At 42.5% G+C, this 18,801-nt stretch overlaps 1 protein-coding gene across 7 annotated transcripts in view; it reads left to right on the plus strand.

Moving 5' to 3' along the window:
- Positions 1-18,801, plus strand: part of COL4A4 (collagen type IV alpha 4 chain) — a 123,054-nt gene that overhangs the window by 90,834 nt on the left and 13,419 nt on the right. For all 7 annotated transcript variants that reach the window (XM_046644939.1, XM_046644940.1, XM_046644941.1 and 4 more), the window contains 9 exons: positions 162-269; positions 897-1,004; positions 6,954-7,025; positions 8,160-8,288; positions 8,381-8,494; positions 9,688-9,843; positions 11,992-12,099; positions 13,176-13,184; positions 15,918-16,043. In XM_046644939.1, the coding sequence (XP_046500895.1) occupies positions 162-269; positions 897-1,004; positions 6,954-7,025; positions 8,160-8,288; positions 8,381-8,494; positions 9,688-9,843; positions 11,992-12,099; positions 13,176-13,184; positions 15,918-16,043 (930 nt within the window). The remainder of the gene's footprint in view (positions 1-161; positions 270-896; positions 1,005-6,953; positions 7,026-8,159; positions 8,289-8,380; positions 8,495-9,687; positions 9,844-11,991; positions 12,100-13,175; positions 13,185-15,917; positions 16,044-18,801) is intronic.

The raw sequence follows: 18,801 nt of genomic DNA on the forward strand, positions 1-18,801 counted from the left end.
TTTCAATTTTTCCTTCATATTATCTTTTCAATAGAAAATTTTTAAAATATAAAAAACTAAGGATAGAAAAGAATGGCAAGGGCTGGAGTTGGAGGTTTTATAGATTCGCTGCCTCAAAGAGTAACTACACCCACTCAGATGTTTGATATTTCTTCCTTTAGGACATTTTGGAGCTCCTGGAGAGCAGGGCTTGCCTGGTGTTCAAGGATCCAGGGGACCACCTGGAAGACCAGGACTGCCTGGCTCCTCTGGACCACCAGGATGTCCAGGTACATTGAAAGGAGCCTGGAAACTCCCTGGGTGCTTATCTGTCTCTTGGTGTATAGGAAAGAGCCAGCTTCCACTTAGACCTGGGCTCAGATCTGGCTCTGCCATTTTCCAGACCTGTGACTTTGGAAAAGTCATTTAAACTTACCTATCCGTCCCCTGTAGTTGGAGCTAGTCCTAGCTCACTGGGTTGGTCTGGGGGTAAACTAAGACAACACCTGATAAGCACTTAGCAGGTTGCCAGGCATGAAGTGACGGTTTGACAGACAAAAGCTGCTTTGCAGCCCTCCCTAATTCACCTGCCATTCAGGATGCTGGTTTTCTTTTCTCCATTAGACTTAAGGTAAATACCACACATACACACAGCATTTTAACAGCTCCTCCGCCTCCTGCCGATTCAGAATAAAGTGAGAGCTTAAAATTGTAATTGGCAACTTTAATCACTCAAAAGTGTATTTTCTCCTCCTGAGGTTAAGTGTATTTTTCTCCCTCTAGTTAGGAGATCTAGGGAAAAAAGTAGTAAGACAATGTTCCCGGTTACCCGCATATTAAGAAGATAGATGACCTTCCCAGTTAATGTGACTCATATATCATCTGGGTGCCTGCAGAACCTCCTCTGTCATCCTCAGGTAATCAAGGGGTGCCTGGGCTGGAAGGACATCCAGGAGAGATGGGGGATCCTGGGCCAAGAGGCCTCATGGGGGATCCAGGGACACCAGGTCTTCCGGGAATAAAAGGTGAGTCAAAAGGAAGCCTGACCCATCAGAAAGCTGCAGCCCAATAAAGGCAAATTCATAGCATCTTTCCTGCACCCACTGACATTGCACCTGCTCGTGGCTTTTTCCCACAGATGCCCATTCGCACTTTCCTAGTCTTTCTCGCTCAAGGCTTCAGGCAACGCTCATCCAGTCTCTTGACCTGCCTTCTACCAAAGTGATGGTGCTGCCCTCTCATTTTTGAGGGCATTTCCCCCAGTGTTTTCCATCATGTTCAAGCCTATGCATTTATTCTCCTCCCAATAGTTAAGGTCCTATTACATCTTGATTCTTTGTTAGACACTCAGTACACAATTCTGAAGAAAATAAACATGGTTCCTGCCTTCATGGAGCTCATAGTTTAGTAGAAGAGACAGATATTAAAAATATATATGTAAATAAATATATAATTACCAATTATGATTCGTGGAAGGAGGAGGAAAGAATAAGATGCTTTGGAGAAAGAGTAACTAGTGTTCATTATCTTTGTTAGATAAAGAAACATTTTTTCCTGGTCGAATCTTTTGGCCTTTACATATGATAGTAGACTGGTTGTAATGATATAATATAACATAATATAATATAAATTTGTTTTTAATAAATCTTAATACCCTCCATTCATCCATGGGGCTTATTCCCTTTCAGTCCATTTCTTGCATTTTAGAAAAAATATTTTTTCCATGAATACTTTGGGTATACCTCTAGCGTAACACTTATGTTGTATCATATTTGTTTGTTTAGAGGTCTCTCTCACCAAGTAGAATATGATTTTTTAGAAAGCAAGAACCATTTTTACATCCTTGGCACCCAGTAGATACCCAATAAGCCTGCTGATTGGTTATTCTAAGTATTTTTAAATTTACAAATAAGTTAATAAATGAAGGGATCGGCAAAGGGAAGAAGGAACAACTCAGTTGAGGGTCTTCACCTCAACCAACACTTGAAGGTTTGAGCCTTCCTGGGTGGATTTCTGTAACCAAGCCCCCTTTGTCTGTTCCTCCCTCCCTTGTCCTCCACTAACCTGCTGCTTGTTGACTCATATGCGTACTAAATTTTGGTAAGATCGAAAGTACCTCCTGTCAGAAGAGTTGCAAACCCCTCCTTTTGGGCTTAATCATTTTATTGTTTTAGAATCCAAATAATGTTTTTCCACACTCTCATCTCTTCACTCATCAGGTAGCTTTCAAATCATTCCAGTTTTCCAGCGAGTAGTAGTGTGGTGTGTGTTACCTGGTGCAATTCCACAGAGAGGGAAGCCATTTATTTTGGAAAGTTGGTACACGTATGGATTTCTGTGCAGCTAAATATTATTTGGCTTATAATTCCCATCACTACACAAGATATCTTTGCACTCTTCTTATCCCTCTTCATTGGCTTTTTTTTTTTTTAAAGATTTTATTGTTTTCCTTTTTCTCCCCAAAGCCCCCCGGTACATAGTTGTATATTCTTCGTTGTGGGTCCTTCTAGTTGTGGCATGTGGGACGCTGCCTCAGCATGGCTTGATGAGCAGCGCCATGTCCGTGCCCAGGATTCGAACCGACAAAAGACTGGGCTGTCTGCAGCGGAGCACGCGAACTTAACCACTCGGCCACGGGGCCAGCCCCTTCATTGGCTTTTTTAGTAATGTGAAGTCCAGTGATTTGTGACAAATTTAGAGATTCCAGCAAAATGACAATTTCGTTATTTTCAGTTTCCCGAGTGATTCTGGCTGTGTCCTGTGCCTGGCAGTCCCTACAGCCCTGGTGGGGTACTCTTTGACACTTTTTTTGAGGGTCTAGAAGACGACATTGGTAAAGAACCAAAAGAAAACATTTCCCATTATTAACCACTCCTAGGGAATTTCCACTTCCTCCTATGCCCCTAGTTTAGTAAAATGGTAAGCTTTCCAAGTGTCTTGGTGCCATAACAATATACACCCCGTTTGTATCAAAGGACCAGGCTCATTTTACTATTGTTATTCTTTCTTCCCTTGAATTAGTTTGCATTTATCGCATAACTTCAGGATGATATGTCATTAAAAAACTAACAGCTAATGAATTTGACTGAATAACAAAATTATGGGAAAAATAATCTCCAATCACATCAAATTCTCTGCTTTGAAATAATGAGTTTGTTAAGAAAAGAAGGTGAAGAAATGAGTATCTCAACCCAAATATTCACACCAGTGTACAGACGGACGTTGCAGTGGTGCGTCCTGACCATGCAGTGACACTGTTTCGCTGCAAACAGCCCAACGAACGATTGCCTGGTCTCTAAAAACAAAACAAAACAGTGAAATACATTCCTAAAAATTAAAGCATCTACGTTATAAATCCATTGTTGCAGTTTATCATGCTGATATAAAAATGAACCACATTCCGGCAGAAACACTTTGAACTGAGAAACTAAATATTTGAAGTATGTTCTAAATAAGTCAAGGGGACTGATTATCTTGTTTGAACAAACCAGCTGCTGAACTCAAGGTTGTTTGCTTTGCTAGAACAAGCCATATGGATTCGGAGTCCTGCTTGTGTTCAATCAGATTTAAACTTAAACATATGCTAAAAATGGCTTGATTCCTAGATTTACGTTTGCAAGTACATGTTCCCCCTAAAAGGAAGTCACTCAATTCTTAATTGGGCATTCATATAAGATTGGAATAACGGAAACTTAAAGACAATTATCTGTAGTGTGACAACTGTAAAAAATGTGGATTGGGTTATATTGGCTGGTGGTAAGTAAAACGTTTCATAAGAAAAAAGCACCTTGAAATGTCTTCATCAGAAAAGAAATGCCGTGCCCCTTGGAGCTATGAAAATCATAGAAATGCTCTTCCTCCCTTCTCACAACTAGAATGTTCCCCTCCTGCCCCACCCCCATAGTGCTTACCATTCTTGATGTAATTGCCTGTTTATTCTGTCAAGTCAGGGATTGTTTCTCTCTTGCTCCCCGCAGTCTCGTCAGTGCCTGTCACTAGGTACATTTGGGGACTGAAGCTCCGTGGTTTAGGAGACCACGTCCTATGCTCTGTGCATTCCCTCAGTAGGCACACATATATTTTCTGAATTAAAAAAAAAAAGTTTTTTAATCTTATTTCATAATCTGTTTTGATAAGTTTTCAACTTTGTTCAGCCATGACCCAAAGTCACATGGGTCTCTCTTTCCCATCAGCTTTAACGTTAGGGTGACCAGGTCTCCCAGTTTGCCTGGCACTGAAGGGGCTATCTCAGGACACGGAACTTTCAGTGCTAGAACTGCGAAAGGCCCCAACAAACACAGACAGTTGGTCATCCTACTAAAGTATAAATCCATACAATGACCCCTGGGGCTGGAGCAGCGTTTTCAGGCTGTAGAACAAAAGGAAAGCTCAGAGTGGGAATCCAGTCACGGAGTCGGCTGCCTGGTTGACACAGATGGAAGCTTGATTAAGATTATGGCTGGAGTGGGAGATTAGATTCTCTGACTGGAGGGAGAGCGCTCCGGCCTGTGAGTGCAGTGTGATGCAGCCTTAAACGATGGTTGTTAAGCAGGAGGACCAGAGAGGTGAATAAAAATTCCTCATTACCAAGGAATGTGCTTTGTTAGCCTAATTGCCTCTCGTCTGCACTGTATATATTTTATGCATGAACAGCTTTCTGATTTAGAGATGGGATTGATAAAAAGCTTTCAGTAAAAAGGAAAAATTGCCCTTAAAACCCTACCCAGATGTAGCTGCATTCAATTTAGAAAGATAACATTGGGTCAGATAAGGGTCGGCCAGTTCAACAATGGCAGGGGCTGAGACTGTGACAACCCAGGATCTGGACGTGTTGATGTGACAATGGAGAGTTGGCAGAAGTTGAGACATTCCACCCCCAGCCAAGTCCCCAAACCATCAATCTTGGTGGCTTAAGCTGGAGATCAAAACACATTGAAATAGCAAAGTGTTCTCAAAAAATTTATTATCATTTGAGATAGATTGCAATAAATATCCAGATTTGGCAGATGAAGGTCCGTGTGTTCCTTTGGTGCAAACTTGAAACGTTCGCTCATAAATAGGAAAAAGGATTGGAAAATAAACTCAGCCAGAACTGTTAAAAGTGGTTAGGAAATAAGAGCTTTAGGGAAAATAAGGGCGCATTCCCATTTTTTGTTGTTGTTGTTGCAAGGAAATATGGCTCATTTGCACCAATCCAAAGTCTAGATTTTAAAAATAGAATAACTGTCTGTTCAAGTACTGAAAATAAATAGAAGAGAACCAACCGACTGTTCCATCTTCTAAGAAGAAGCCCAGAGAGGACTTGCTTTAATGAATAAATGATAATTAGCACTTGAATTATTTATCTACAAATGGACACCTCCAACTTCCCTAAATCTTATGCATCCTGTAAATCTATCAAAGGAAGATGTGACATGCAAACAGAAATTGTAGTCCATTCGTTTTTATAGCTTTCTCTCCACCCCTTCAGTTCCTCACCCTCCCTGTTCCACATTTTCTCACTCACTCGTTCATTCTCACTCTCACTCACTCACTCATTCAACAAACATCTATTGAACACCTACTATGTGTCAGGAGATATGCTGAGTGGGGGGATAGAAAGACATAGAACTTGGTCTTGCACTCAATCAATTTACCCCAAATAAACCAGTCCCCCAAAGACGCGATTGTTGTACAATGTGGGACAGGCAGCAGCATAAGAACGTAGAGGGAGCTCTATGTAGGTACCTTGGGGGTAGGTGAGGGGCACTTTGTGTGTGTTAGTCATAGAAACTGAGGGTGTTATTATGGCAAATTCGAAGGCTGTGACCCTAAACTGAGTGAATGGCTGTGCACTGAGGTGCTCTCAGCCTTGGATGAGAAAGAACAGCTGCTGGAGGGAAGATCCATTAGTGAAATAGGCAGGTTACCAGGGTGGGCCAGGGGCTGAGGAGAAGATTCGTTCCCTCGCATCAATCAGCAGGACAAGACGTGTGTGAAGCACCTGGCAGAGGACTCAGCACATGGGATGTTCTGTACATGTTAGTTAACCGCCTTCTTCCCTTCCTCTTCCCCTCCTTCCCTCCTTTTTCTTCTCTCTACTCCCTCCCTAGAAATCTACATATGATATGTTATAAATATCTCTATATATCTATATACTTATATCGGTTTATAGGTGTTCAGTGTTAGTGACAGTTTAAGTAAATTCAGGTTGATAGATGTCTCCTTAGAGAACTATACTGATGTCTGATGGAAGGTTCTGAGAGCAGATCAGACATCAAGGAGATCATATCTAACTATGGAGAATGGCATTTTCAGTGATCATCAGGAAATAGATTTAGTTTCTGTAAAGAGGCATCAGAATGGTTCCCTTTGAAAGAACTAGATGCAAAGAAATAGCTGCAGCCAAACTTGACTGGCAAGCCTGTTCTTTGTGAGTAGCACCATGCTCAAAAAATATAATTAGGTAGGGCATGTATTCCCCAGTATGTGCACCACAGACCCACCTGTCCTTATTGTATTACTACATTTGCCTGACTAGATCCTGAAGAAATTAGAATCTGCAGGCTGTGGCTGAGTGGGAAGATCCTAGCAAGGGAGGAAGGAAGCTTGGGTTTGCTCCTGTCCAATCTCTTTCCTCATCTGGGATGACTTTATTGTCATAAAATGGAAGGTCACTTCCTACACCAAGATTCAGTAATTCTGGACTGTATCTGGTCAGAGAGAGAGAGATGCTTTTGATATGTCATAAACCAACAGCAGTACTTTAAAACCAAAGAAATGCATGTGCTAAGCTGTCTTGGCAGAAAACCTCCATCAAATGAACGTGTTAAATAATAATCACTGGCATGGACTCAGCCCTGATAATGGTGCGATCGCGTGGTTCCGGTCTGGAGAATGTCTGTCTCCATGAGCACACCCTCCGCTGGGTGGTGTCCAGTGAACATTAACAGCTGGTCTTGCTCTGTGGGTCACAGGCTTGTGATGTGTTTCAGGTCCCCCAGGGTCACCCGGCCTGAATGGCTTGCATGGTTTAAAGGGTCAGAAAGGAAGCGAAGGCGCTTCAGGTAAGAGAAAATCATTTGTGAGAGACTGAACTGCAACCGTAAGATACCTCTGGTGTTTCTCATATCGCAAGATTTGGGGTACAAAACTAAGAAACTGGCTTAACTTAGAGACACAATATCGGAACTATTTTCAGTGCTGCAGAGGACTTATATAAAAAGGACGTTTGAGGAAACTATTTCAGAAGGAATGGTTGGTTAACAGTGCCCTTGTTGATATTGCTTGGGACTATCTACTAAAAATACACTGAATAGTTGCTTAAGTGGAGCTCGATTTCAAAATGTTATGCATAACAAATAAATAGCTGGGGTTTTTTGGGATATTGTTTTGTTTTAAGTGTAGTAATGCCAAATACGACCACGTGGCTCTAATTAGTCAGCATCCCTCAATAGCTGTGGCTGAAACAAATTACCTGAACAAATTGCTGTTATTTTTGATATCACAAAGAGGTTATTCTTCAACTGCATTTTAGCTTGTCCTCTTGTTTTAGTATAACGCACATTTGTTGCATTACTTTCTCAGAAAAATAGCTCATTACCAGACAAGGTAACTGCAACCAGACATGCAGATTTGAGGGGTTGTGGGAAAAGTTAAGTCGTTGCACTGCTAGGTTTGAATCTGTTGTTGGAGAGAGAAAATCTTCATACAGTTTGGAAGTTCAAGACGTAATTTCGGTCACTTAGGATTCATTTAGTGGCTCTTCCAAATAGTTGATAAAATGTGTGCCCCCTCTAAGAAGCCAAGGATATTCTCCCTTTCAATGAGAAACTCCGCAATAGTTCTATTTACATGCCAGTTTCCACCTTCAATTTCAAACCAGTTTATTCATAATTACTTATAGTTGGATCTCATTTGGGGCTTGAGGGTTGGTGTTGTCACTAAGCTGTGGGTTTTTTTTTTTTTAAATCTGGGAATTAACCATGAAGTAAATCAAGCCTATGGTGGACCAGTGTGATGGGTTGTAAGAGAGTAAATGGCCACTGCAGCCATTTAGATCTCCGTTGCACCCAGTGGTTGGTCTCTACAGAACCAACCACCTCCCTGACACACCCCAATTTGGAAGCAGTTCCTTTCCAGGCACCCCAACAGGGACAAACAGGGAGAAGACGCGTGCTAACGCTGGTTTCCTCATTAAGGTTTGCATGAAGTGGGTCCACGCGGCCCAATGGGAATACCTGGGCTGAAAGGGGAGACAGGAGACCCCGGGAGCCCAGGAATTTCTCCTCCAGGGCTTTTTGGAGAAAAAGGTCCTCCAGGGCCCCCAGGTAAGAAGCAGCATGCTTTCCCCCTCTCTCAATAACGAAATCAAAACCTTCCAAATGTAATGAGACTAACATCTGGACATGTCCCTCCTCAGGGAGACCTGGACCACCTGGCCCTGCAGGTGCCACAGGAAGAGCTCCTACGGGTGACATTCCTGACTCGGGTCCACCTGGAGATCAGGGACCTCCTGGCCCCGATGGTCTGAGAGGTATGAGACAATCATGGCAGAAGGCTGATGCTCCTTTCCTTAGATGCTGCCTCTCCCTAGGGATGTAGGAGCAGGGAACAGCAGAGTAGAAGCAGCTTAGCAGCCCCATCACTTTGGCAGATGGAAAAGGTGGGAATGTGGGCAGTGATGGGCTGTCAGGACCAGAGCTTAGGCCCCTCACTCTTCTATTTCAACTCTATCAGACCGACTCTCTATGGGTACCAACTGTGACTGCAAGCAAGCCTTTCCCATCGCCAGCTTGAGGCTGACCATGAGGGTTCAGAAGTGGCTAGCTGGAGGAATCGCATCCTATTTGTTGGTCTCTTGCACCTACCACATAAACCACTGCCCCTGGCCCAGAGTGACAGGACCCAGGTCTGGCATATGCACGGAAACAGAGTCTCTTCATGTGCTGCCAACAGTACATTTCATTCCTCTCATCACTTCGCAGGGACAAACTCTAGCAAGGCGGTGTTTCACAAAGTAGGGTTGGACTAGAGCTGGCTGGGGAGTTGGAAAAAGAGCGTGGCTCAGTACAGTGTTCTGTAAATTAACCACATTCCTACTAATTCATAGAACTCCTCTAGAGAGACACAAGCCCATTGCCTTTACATCTTTAGAATTTTAGTAAGGGTGGGATAAAATATTATATAATTCTATTTTACACTGAGAACAATGAAAGTGCCTACAAATGTGTTATAGAAACTAAGTCAGAACAGAATTTAGGCTCAATTCCTATGTGTAGACACTTGTTTTCAAATAGGACTATAAATTTCATTGAGTGAACATTCCTTTCCTATCAGCCAGATTTTCTCAAAGCCTATTATCTATCTGTCCATCCGTCCATCCATCCACCCACCCATCCATCCACTGTATTGAAGCAGTGGGATGGCAGTGCAAAGAAAACTCATAAACTGATTCTTCCAAAAGGAATGATTCTGAGGGGAAGAAGGCTTTGCTTGTGCTCATTTCATCTAATAGTTATTAACAGACTATTTACACCATATCTCAACTTGGGCTGCATGAGATATCCTCGCTTTCATTTCCGATCCTATTGACTTTCTTATTCTTCTAATTTGCTCCATCTCTCGCTTACAAATCATTCAATTACCTTCCTTAAGAAGCTCTTGGGGAGCCAGCACATACGTTTAGCTTTGACTGAAGGAATCTTTTTGCCTCCTCTTTATGGTCAGGAACACCTGGGCCTCCCGGCCCCCCTGGGAGTGTCGACCTTCTGAGAGGGGAACCAGGTGACTGTGGTCGTCCGGGGCCACCAGGTCCCCCGGGCCCACCAGGCCCTCCAGGACACAAAGGCTTCCCCGGATGTGATGGAAAAGATGGCCAGAAAGGTATGGATGCAAGCTGTTCCTTAACATGAAGATTTTCCTTATTTTGCCTGTAAGGGTCTGGGGTACTGCACCACCATGAGTTAATTCCTATTTCCCATGGAAACAGTGACTACATTTCCAAAATGTCCTGACTTTCCAAGAGTCCTAAAGTTTGGGTAAATGATGGACAAGTGCAAAGAAGAAACGCAAATTCATTATTATCCCCAAATAACATACTTGTTAATCTTCTAGACCAGGACTGAACAAGAGAAATATAATGCAAGCGACATATGTAATTAAAAGATGTAGTAGCCACATTTTAAAAAGTAAAAAGAAATGAGTGAAATTAACTTTCACAATTTATTTCATTTAACGTAATATATTCAGATGTTATTATGTGAACATATAATGAACACAGATCATCAATGGGATGACGGTGGCTGGCTGTACAAACCTAGATCTTCCCTCAGATGAGACAGTCCTCCTTTCCACCTTTCAAATCCGTGTGCCGTTTACACTTAAAGCGCGACACACTTTGCACTTGTCAATTTCAAGTGTTCAATAGCCACAAGTGGTCAGTGGCATCGTTATTGGACAGCTCAATTTTAGACTGTTGACTTTGCTCTTTTATATTCATGACAGAGTCCCCATGTCTGAATTTCCCCACTATTTAAGGCTAAAATATTTATTTTAATTCATTTTTACCAAACTGCACATATTTAGGGACTTTAGTTTTTGGTCACCAGGATTTCAGAGAATTATTAGGTCCATAGACCTTTATGTTGAAAAGGGTCCAATAATGAGTCTCCATTTTAACTCCCTTATGTTATAACTAAGGAAGCTGTATACCACAGAAGTGAATGTTGACGTTTGCAGGAGTCCAATAACTAGAACTCTGCCTGACTTCTGAACCAAATATGAAAGAAGGCAAAACATTAGGGAAGAGGGGAGATCAAAATCACAGTGAGGCTTCCATGACTACAATGCAAATGGCATCTCTGGAATTGTGCAGTGCACGACCTTTACAATAGTACACAGCAACCCTCTTCACCTTTATTAGCAATAAAATCAATTTTCAGAAAATGTGGCTTGTATCTGAAGGTATACGGACTTCCAGTTATTGAACCTCAGAACTGGACACCAAGAGGAAGGAGGAGGGGACTGGCTATACAATCTTGTCCCTCTCTCAAATAAGACCTTCCCCCTCAGTTGTTACTCTAGAGAATGAACTTTGACCTGGAAATAAACTTCAGGATTGGGAAAATAGCATGGCATATAAGTAACAGTGACCTACAAATGATATATAAAGAGAAATATTGGTGGAACCACCAACCATCCTTCTTAACTCCCATTGCAATGGGCATAAGGGCCAAAGAGTGCCTAACTGAAAAAGATGAGGGGCTTCCTCAGTTTACCTTTTTAGACTTACACAGTGGGGAAAATTTTATCTATTCCATAAGCATTTATTAGGCACCTACAGGAATATAGCAGAGAACATATTTAAACAGATTCCCCTCTTATTAAGCACACAGTTTCCTGGGGGAAGACAGACATTCTCACCAAAGGATCCACTGCTATCAACTGAGATGAGTACCCTGAGCAAAGGGACACACTTCTATGAGAGCTCATCAAAAAGCCATGGGACTTGGGGTGGGGTTCAAGGGAGGGCTTCCCAGAGGAAGTGAGGCTCCATCTGCACTCTACAGAATGAGGAGGACTTCATGGACCAGGAGGAAAAGAAGGAACAGCATATGCGAGGCACTGAGTGGCTGGTGTGGCTGAAACAGAGTGAGGAAGGCAGCGGGGGGAACTCAGGGCCAGAGCACGTCACCCTCAGACAGCAAGGCCTCTTTCCTTTTCGTCCCTTCAGTTCCAGTCTTTTGAGCATCTCCACGGAAAGTTCAGCATTCCAGGGCTTTTCGTTCTAATTTAGTTTTGTCTTGATCACGGAACCATTTTCCTTAGTCCCTTTGACAGATTATTGTGTTTCCTTCAGACAGAGGCAACTCTTCTCAGCCTCACAGAAAAAAGTGGGAGACCCATCTGGACTCTAAGGCTGACTTTGCTCTGCATTTTGTTGGCGTGAATCTCTGAAGTCAGTCTATCAAACTGTCATTGTCATTATATTGCTTCGTTCCAGTGCCCTCGTTTTTATCTGTTTCCTCGTAGGACCCATGGGATTCCCGGGGCCGCCGGGGCCACCTGGACTTCCTGGGCCACCTGGAGAGAAGGGTTTGCTGGGACCTCCAGGCAGACAGGGGCCCTCTGGCCCTCCGGGTAAGCTTTTGACGCTTAATCATCTCACACAGCAGCCTACCCACGGCGCTGAGTTTAAACATTTACAGTGAGATGATCTTTCAGGAAGCAATGACTCTGAAATTACCAGCAAATTCTTATGAAGATGTAAAGATGGACAGATTACATTTCTGATAAAGATTATATTTACTTCAGGCCGCACCACAAAGTCTCAGGTTTGGTAAACTAATATTCTCGGAATGAGTAAGTTTGAAAATCTAGGAGTTGATTTTACATATAATATTTCTAAGGTAAATAAATCTGTATTTCCTCAAACAAGAGGCAAAGACTGATTTGATTATTGTGTGTGAGGACGGTGTATTCAGTTCCTGTCCCTGAATTCCCATTGATTTTTCTAGATGTTTTATTTAACTTTTTCTGTAAAGTCCATTCGTTCCTATCAAGATGAAAGGCTCAATTTAAGGTCAATGGACAACACATTTTCATCAGAGGGTCAAAGTAAGCCAGGGAAGAATTGGGAGGGCAAACAGACGTGTGCATTTGAGATTGGCAGAAGTGATATCTTTCAGGATCCTAAATCAATATCATGGTAATGTGGTGTCAGTTCAGAATATTTGTCAATCTCCTAAATTAGCACTCCCTAGTCCAAAGAGTAAACTTTAGAATGGATCCTAGTCCAACAGGACAAAGATTCATCTTATCTTTCCTTTCTGTGCATAACCTATAACACTTGGCAAATTAATATGGAATTTTCAGAAGCCTTCAAATGGGCAGAATTTCTCTATATGTTAAATTAGGACATATTCGCTGTGCGGAATCAACTTGAATTTTATATTGTGCAAGAGAGTTTCATTTCAGGTCTTTCTAGATATGAAAACTCCATTCCTAAATCATAGTCATTGTTGTCAGTAACACTGATGTGGACTTTTATTCAATAAGATGCCTTCATTCTGCTTGTCATAGATGCTGTCCTCAAATTATTATTTATGTTCTCCGGCAATCTCTTTCACTTTTGTCCTAATTCACAAATTTCAAATCTCTTTCCACCCTATGAAAATTGTTGTGTGGCCTCGTTTTTCGACTTTGGGTGTCTCCAGGTTCCAGAGGTAAGCGTTACTATAAAACTCATAATTTCCTCTAAATCTGGTTCCCAGTCATTTCTGTTCTTGGCTTTCTCCCTGTATTTGCGAGTTAAACTTTGTTACATTTTTATAGATGGGATTCTGTGATTATATTGGGTTTTCATGCCTTCGCTTCCTCGTTACAGATATAGTAACCCCATATTAGTGTCCCAATGCCAAGCCTCATTATAGGTTGTCAAGGCTGTGTAGATCCTCGGTTTATGTAATTTCAACTCAGGCTCAGAATATGAGTACTTTCTCTGTCAAATGCGATAGTACATACCAGTGTAAGTTTCTTTTGTAAATTCTACAATATAAATACAGGGAACATCAGTAAAATAAACAGTATCGACAACATGAAAAGATGGGTCTTCAATACCCAGTAAGGGGCTGTGACAAGCTTTTCCTGTCCCACCCGAAGTCCATTTTCAAGGAGCAAATTTCTTTGTGTGTTAAAATGAAAATGCCGTTATTCTTTCCAACTAAGTGTTCACTTAATCCTCCACGAGGCAAAAGCAACGTATTATTTTGTGTCTGGCATTTTCAAAGAGCATAACAAGAGTTTCTCAAAAGAAGAAAAGAAAAATTGTGAATGCATGCATTTATTCTTTCCAGGCATCTGTTATTAACCCTAATGAAAGTTGCCCTAAATACAGACAACATATATTATTTTTAATGCCCTTAGAAGAGTCTCCTTGGCTCCTTTGTTTCAGCTTCTGGTTTATTAAAAAGTCAAGAAAAGCAAAAACAGAATTTTTAAAAATCCTGCTATTTCAAATGTTTATATTTAAAAATTAAAGTGGTATATTTAATGAATTTTCACTTCAATCCTTTTAGTGTTTCTCATATATCTCGGATATTTTCCAACCATTAGACACTGATTTCCACCATTCATAGACTTTACAAGTCAAAAATCAGTGACTGTATATATAAACTCATTTGAAGATAACATCAGAATCTTAAATATGAAACATCAGCCAAATGCCCACCCCTCTTTTCCTTACCTGCTTCCTTCATCCACCACCATGGGTGAATTACCACCAGAATTCACCCGATTATTCAGGGAAAACAGGAAATATTCACATGCATCTCTCTCAAGTCACCCAGAGTGGGAAAGCCAAGTTTTACACGAAACCGTATGTACTGTGAAAATACATCCAAATCAGTGCTGCTTGTGGTTTCATACAATATTTTACAAGAGGTTAAAGTCCGTTTTGCACAGAGACATGAACTACGATGGAGACTATGTCGTTGTTACGGCCACATTTCCTAGGATTTTCTTGCTTCTTTATCATTGCTGTTCTTAAAATTATTTTGCACATTTGTATGAATTTTAAGAAAACCACAACCAATAAATCTTACATTTTAAAGTATGTTGCATTTCTTAGAATTCACGATGCAGAGGTTAAGGGTTCTTAAGGCAGTAGGGTGTGGTGGTTAGGAGCACAGGTTTGGAGCCAGGACATCTTGGATTTTTAATCTAGACTCTGCCATGTGTTAGCTGTGTGCCCTCAGATATGTCACTTATTTACCTGAGCCTGAGTTTTCTTACCCATCACATTCTAATGACAGCAGCCCATACACACAAGCTTGTTGGAGCGTTTAATCATAAAGCAATTAGGACCTGATAAATGATAAAGCATTCAGTGAGTGCTAGCTGTTATCATTATTGGTTAGCGTTATGATTCTTTCTTTTCCCTTGTGGAATGTTTGCAGGGTGAGTGAATGAAGCTTTAGAAAAAAATGTCTTAAAGTTGTGAAAGTAACCAAGAAGAAAAAATTCCGAACTTTGAGAGCATTGGTTCTCCACGTGGGATCCCCAGATCAGCACCATCAGCCTCACCTGGGAACATGTTCAATGTGCAAATGTTGGGCCCCAGCCCAGACATGCTGACTCCAGAAACCGTGGGCTCTAACAAGCTGGCCAGATGATTCTGATGTGCTACAGCTTTACAGCGGTGCTTCTCAGCCCTGGCTCACACTGGAATCATCTGGAGAGTTTTAAAAAATTACTGATGCCTGGGTCTCACCCTCAGAAATTCCTATTTAATAAGTCTAGAGCCCCATCTGGCATCAGTGCTTTTCAAAAGCTCCCCAGCTGGGTTAAGGGCACTGCACAGGCCATGTCCTATTCCAATTAAACCAATATTTCTGGGGCTAGACCCAGGCGTCAGTATATTTTTATAATTCCCCTGGATAATTCTAAGGTGCGCTCAGAGTTAAAAGTCATTGCTTTAGCACCCCTAGCGATCCTGAAATTCTATCTCGTTGAGCAATGGACACTATGGGAACTGCAATGTGGAGTCATGAATTAGAGGGACCTTAAGCTGAGCGTTAGCAACCCAATGGCACCTCTCCCAGTGCCACCTGTGGCTGGCACCCCAGTAAAAAGTGGCCCAAAGATGGGAAATCCTGTGAAGGTCATCAAATTATTTCTACCTCAACCAACCTTCACTATGGCTTACTTCTTTTGCCTCCTCTGAGATCCCATTCACTCACTCATTCATTCATTCATTCATTCATTTATTCAACAAAATACTTGGAAGTTTTTCACGCACCCTGCAGTGAACAAGTCCTGCCTTCATGGAGCTTATATTGGGTTGTTGATCATTCTGGATGACATTTCAGTGTAGTGTTGGAAGCCTGTCTAACTTGAGAATGCAAGAATTTGTTCGGAAGTGTTTGACTCCATCACACAAGTGGTGATTCCAATTTCAGGTGAACCTGGGCCACCTGCAGATGTGGATTCCTGCCCCCGAATCCCGGGGCTTCCTGGGGTACCAGGCCCAAGAGGCCCAGAAGGAGAGATGGGGCCCCCTGGAATGAGGGGCCCCCCAGGACCAGGTATGAGCCTCAAGCTGATGGTTCTTTATTTGCATCATATATCGCTTCATTGAAAATCTAGGTGTTTTGCTACGTAACTTTTTGTATGGAGCCTAAAAAACTGTGAGGATGAAGCAATGAGAATCTCCTTCCCCTTATACATTTTCTCTACATTTTTCCGAAGGCTTAATCATGTACTAACTGAATTGACACATCCCTTCTATTTTTATGTTGAATTCCTACTTAAATCTTTTATACCCAGGCAGCTTTTGGATATGAGGTTTTGAAACCTCTTAGCACAATGGGGTAGATGCTCTATTAATCGTCACTAATAGCTGTTGACTTGATTTTGAATTAAAAACAATTGAGTTGGGGCTCAGTGGAGCAGAAACAGCCAAGAAGAAGGGAGAAGGAGGTTTATCACGTGGAGGGGGAAGAGGGAAAAGGCGGAAGGTTGCTCTAAATGACGGCCATGTTCATTTAATTGATGTGAGCACTGCTCAGTCGTTGTCAAGGTGGCAGGATCCTTATTTAAGCATTTAAACCAAACCATTCCTTTAAAACGTGTCCTCCATATGGTTTATTTTCTCTTCACATATCTCCACTGCATTGGGTAATTTACAGAGAGGAGTCCGGGGCTGGTCATCTAGAGGTCACCGATCTCTTCAGACCCATTGGCAGTGCCCATGATTCTAGGTAACCTGTGTGTAAATTATCCTAAGAGGTATGAGCCCATTCCTTTTTCCATTTTTCCCACCACCAAGCTGTGGATTTGGCTCTTTTTGGTTCAGGGCCAAAGGAATAGGAAATAGAATTGAATTTTGCATCACCTGTTTTTCTTGTGTTTCCCCAAACCCAAGTAGCTAAGGGCCCAAGAGATGCCCCTCTGCGTTGGAGTCTGGGTAGTTCTTGGGTAGTGTCCAGAACAGCTCTGGAGGCTTCCTCACATGAGTATGGGTTTTTGTTGTTTGCATTTGCTGCACTGCATCTGTGTTTGTGCACTAAGTTAATTGGGTGTTGACTGGAGCAACTTCCTTTAACAGTTCACAAACACTGGAAATTGAGAGTAGTTACTTAACTTCTCTTTTCTTTGGCACTCATTGCATGGATAAATCTCTCAGTCAGTCAGTATAACTTGTCGCTCAGCCTTATTTTAAAACTAAGCTCCCTTGTTGTGTATATATTTGGAATATTGAGGGCCGGGTCCCCCCACCTTTGGAAAAATAACTTTCCAGTGAAAGATGTGGCCTAACATGGAGTTCTGCAAATTCAACTCAGTAAACACTTCCAGGTGCCCCCTACTCTTTGTAAAGTAGAGTACTAGGTGTTGTGGTCAATACAAATGTGAGTAAGACGTGTTTTCCCCCCCTCCAGGGTCTCACAACCTCATAGTAGAAATAGCCGGCAGAACATAAATCACTCTAAATAAAGGGAGATTATAATTTGTGTTTTAAAGGAATTCAGGCAAAAGGCATCTGGAGAATGGGACGGGGAGAGGTGAATTCCAGTGTGGAGGATTACAGGACTGCTGAGACCCCAGCAAGAGCTGGCATTTGAGCAGAAGCTTCAAGGAAAGATTGCGTTTGACGGTCCAGAACTGTCCAACAGGCAGAGAGCAGGAGCACAGAAGGGGCGGGTTGGCCAATGACCTGGTAACTAAGAGTGAGCTACAGCCTGGCTACCCAACGTGTGGTCTGACAACCAGTAGCAACTCAGGCCACGCCTCTGACCTACCGAATTAGAATCTGCGTTTTAACAAGATTCCCAGAATATTTGTATATATGTTCAAGTTTGAGAAACCCTAACTATATTATATGAATGCCATCCCTAAAAGAGTCGGCTAAGAGTGACACCTTCCCCAGTGACTCAATTTCAGCTGTAGGTTAAAGTCATCTGGAGGACCTTGAAGAAATCCTGATGCCCGGGCCTCATTCCAGACCAGGAGACCGCAGAGGGAGGCGAGCCTGAGCATCAGTGTTTTGACAAAGCTCCCCAGACAACTGTAGCATGCAGCCAAGGTTGAGACCCACTGCTTCATCCCAACATCAAACTGAGACCAGAGGATGGTTGGATTCTCCCATTGTGGTGGCTTTGGAAAATAACTAAAGAAAGTAATGGAGAAGAAAAAAAATCAAATGGGCAAATTTTGTACAGTTTAACTTAATAGTTATCTTGGGCACATATGAGATTCTTTCTCCATAGATTTTCAGCTTCTGAAAAAAGCCAACAGTCTATGTGGGCCCAGGTGTGACTGCCTGCCATGTCTAATTCCTCCTGACTTGGGGTCGGATGGGCTCATCCAGCCGCAGGTGGCCAGAGGAGGGTCGTCTGTGGCTTCCTGTGCCCTCTCCTTATTGATGTCACGGACCCTGCCTGCTGGCACTAGGGACACCCTGAGGCCACCCTTGTGCCAAGCAATGTGACTGTTACATTAAAAAAAAAGTGCACAGCCCTTCCTGCAAAGCTTGACCCATTCTTCCCCATGGTCTCCCGGTGTGGGCTGTCCTGCTCCGTGGCCCAGCTTCCCTGAAGACCTATCCTAAGTTGCTGCTTTCTTCTGGGCCCCCTCTTCTCTGATGTGGGCTCCCAGCCATTGTTATAAAGCACTCCTCTTTGTCAGCAATATATTCCTTGGTTCCCTCTCCATGTCTGTTCCTGCTGGCCACCCTGGATGCACTGGCCATTCTTTCCCGTTACTAAACAATGAGGAGTCTATTTTAAGGCTCTGGAGTGGCCCCGCCCTGGCTGACTTGAGTCATCTGCAGGGCCTGTTGCTTGC

The sequence above is a fragment of the Equus quagga genome, chromosome 17, assembly GCF_021613505.1.
Source record: "Equus quagga isolate Etosha38 chromosome 17, UCLA_HA_Equagga_1.0, whole genome shotgun sequence".
Classification (NCBI taxonomy): Eukaryota; Metazoa; Chordata; class Mammalia; order Perissodactyla; family Equidae; genus Equus; species Equus quagga.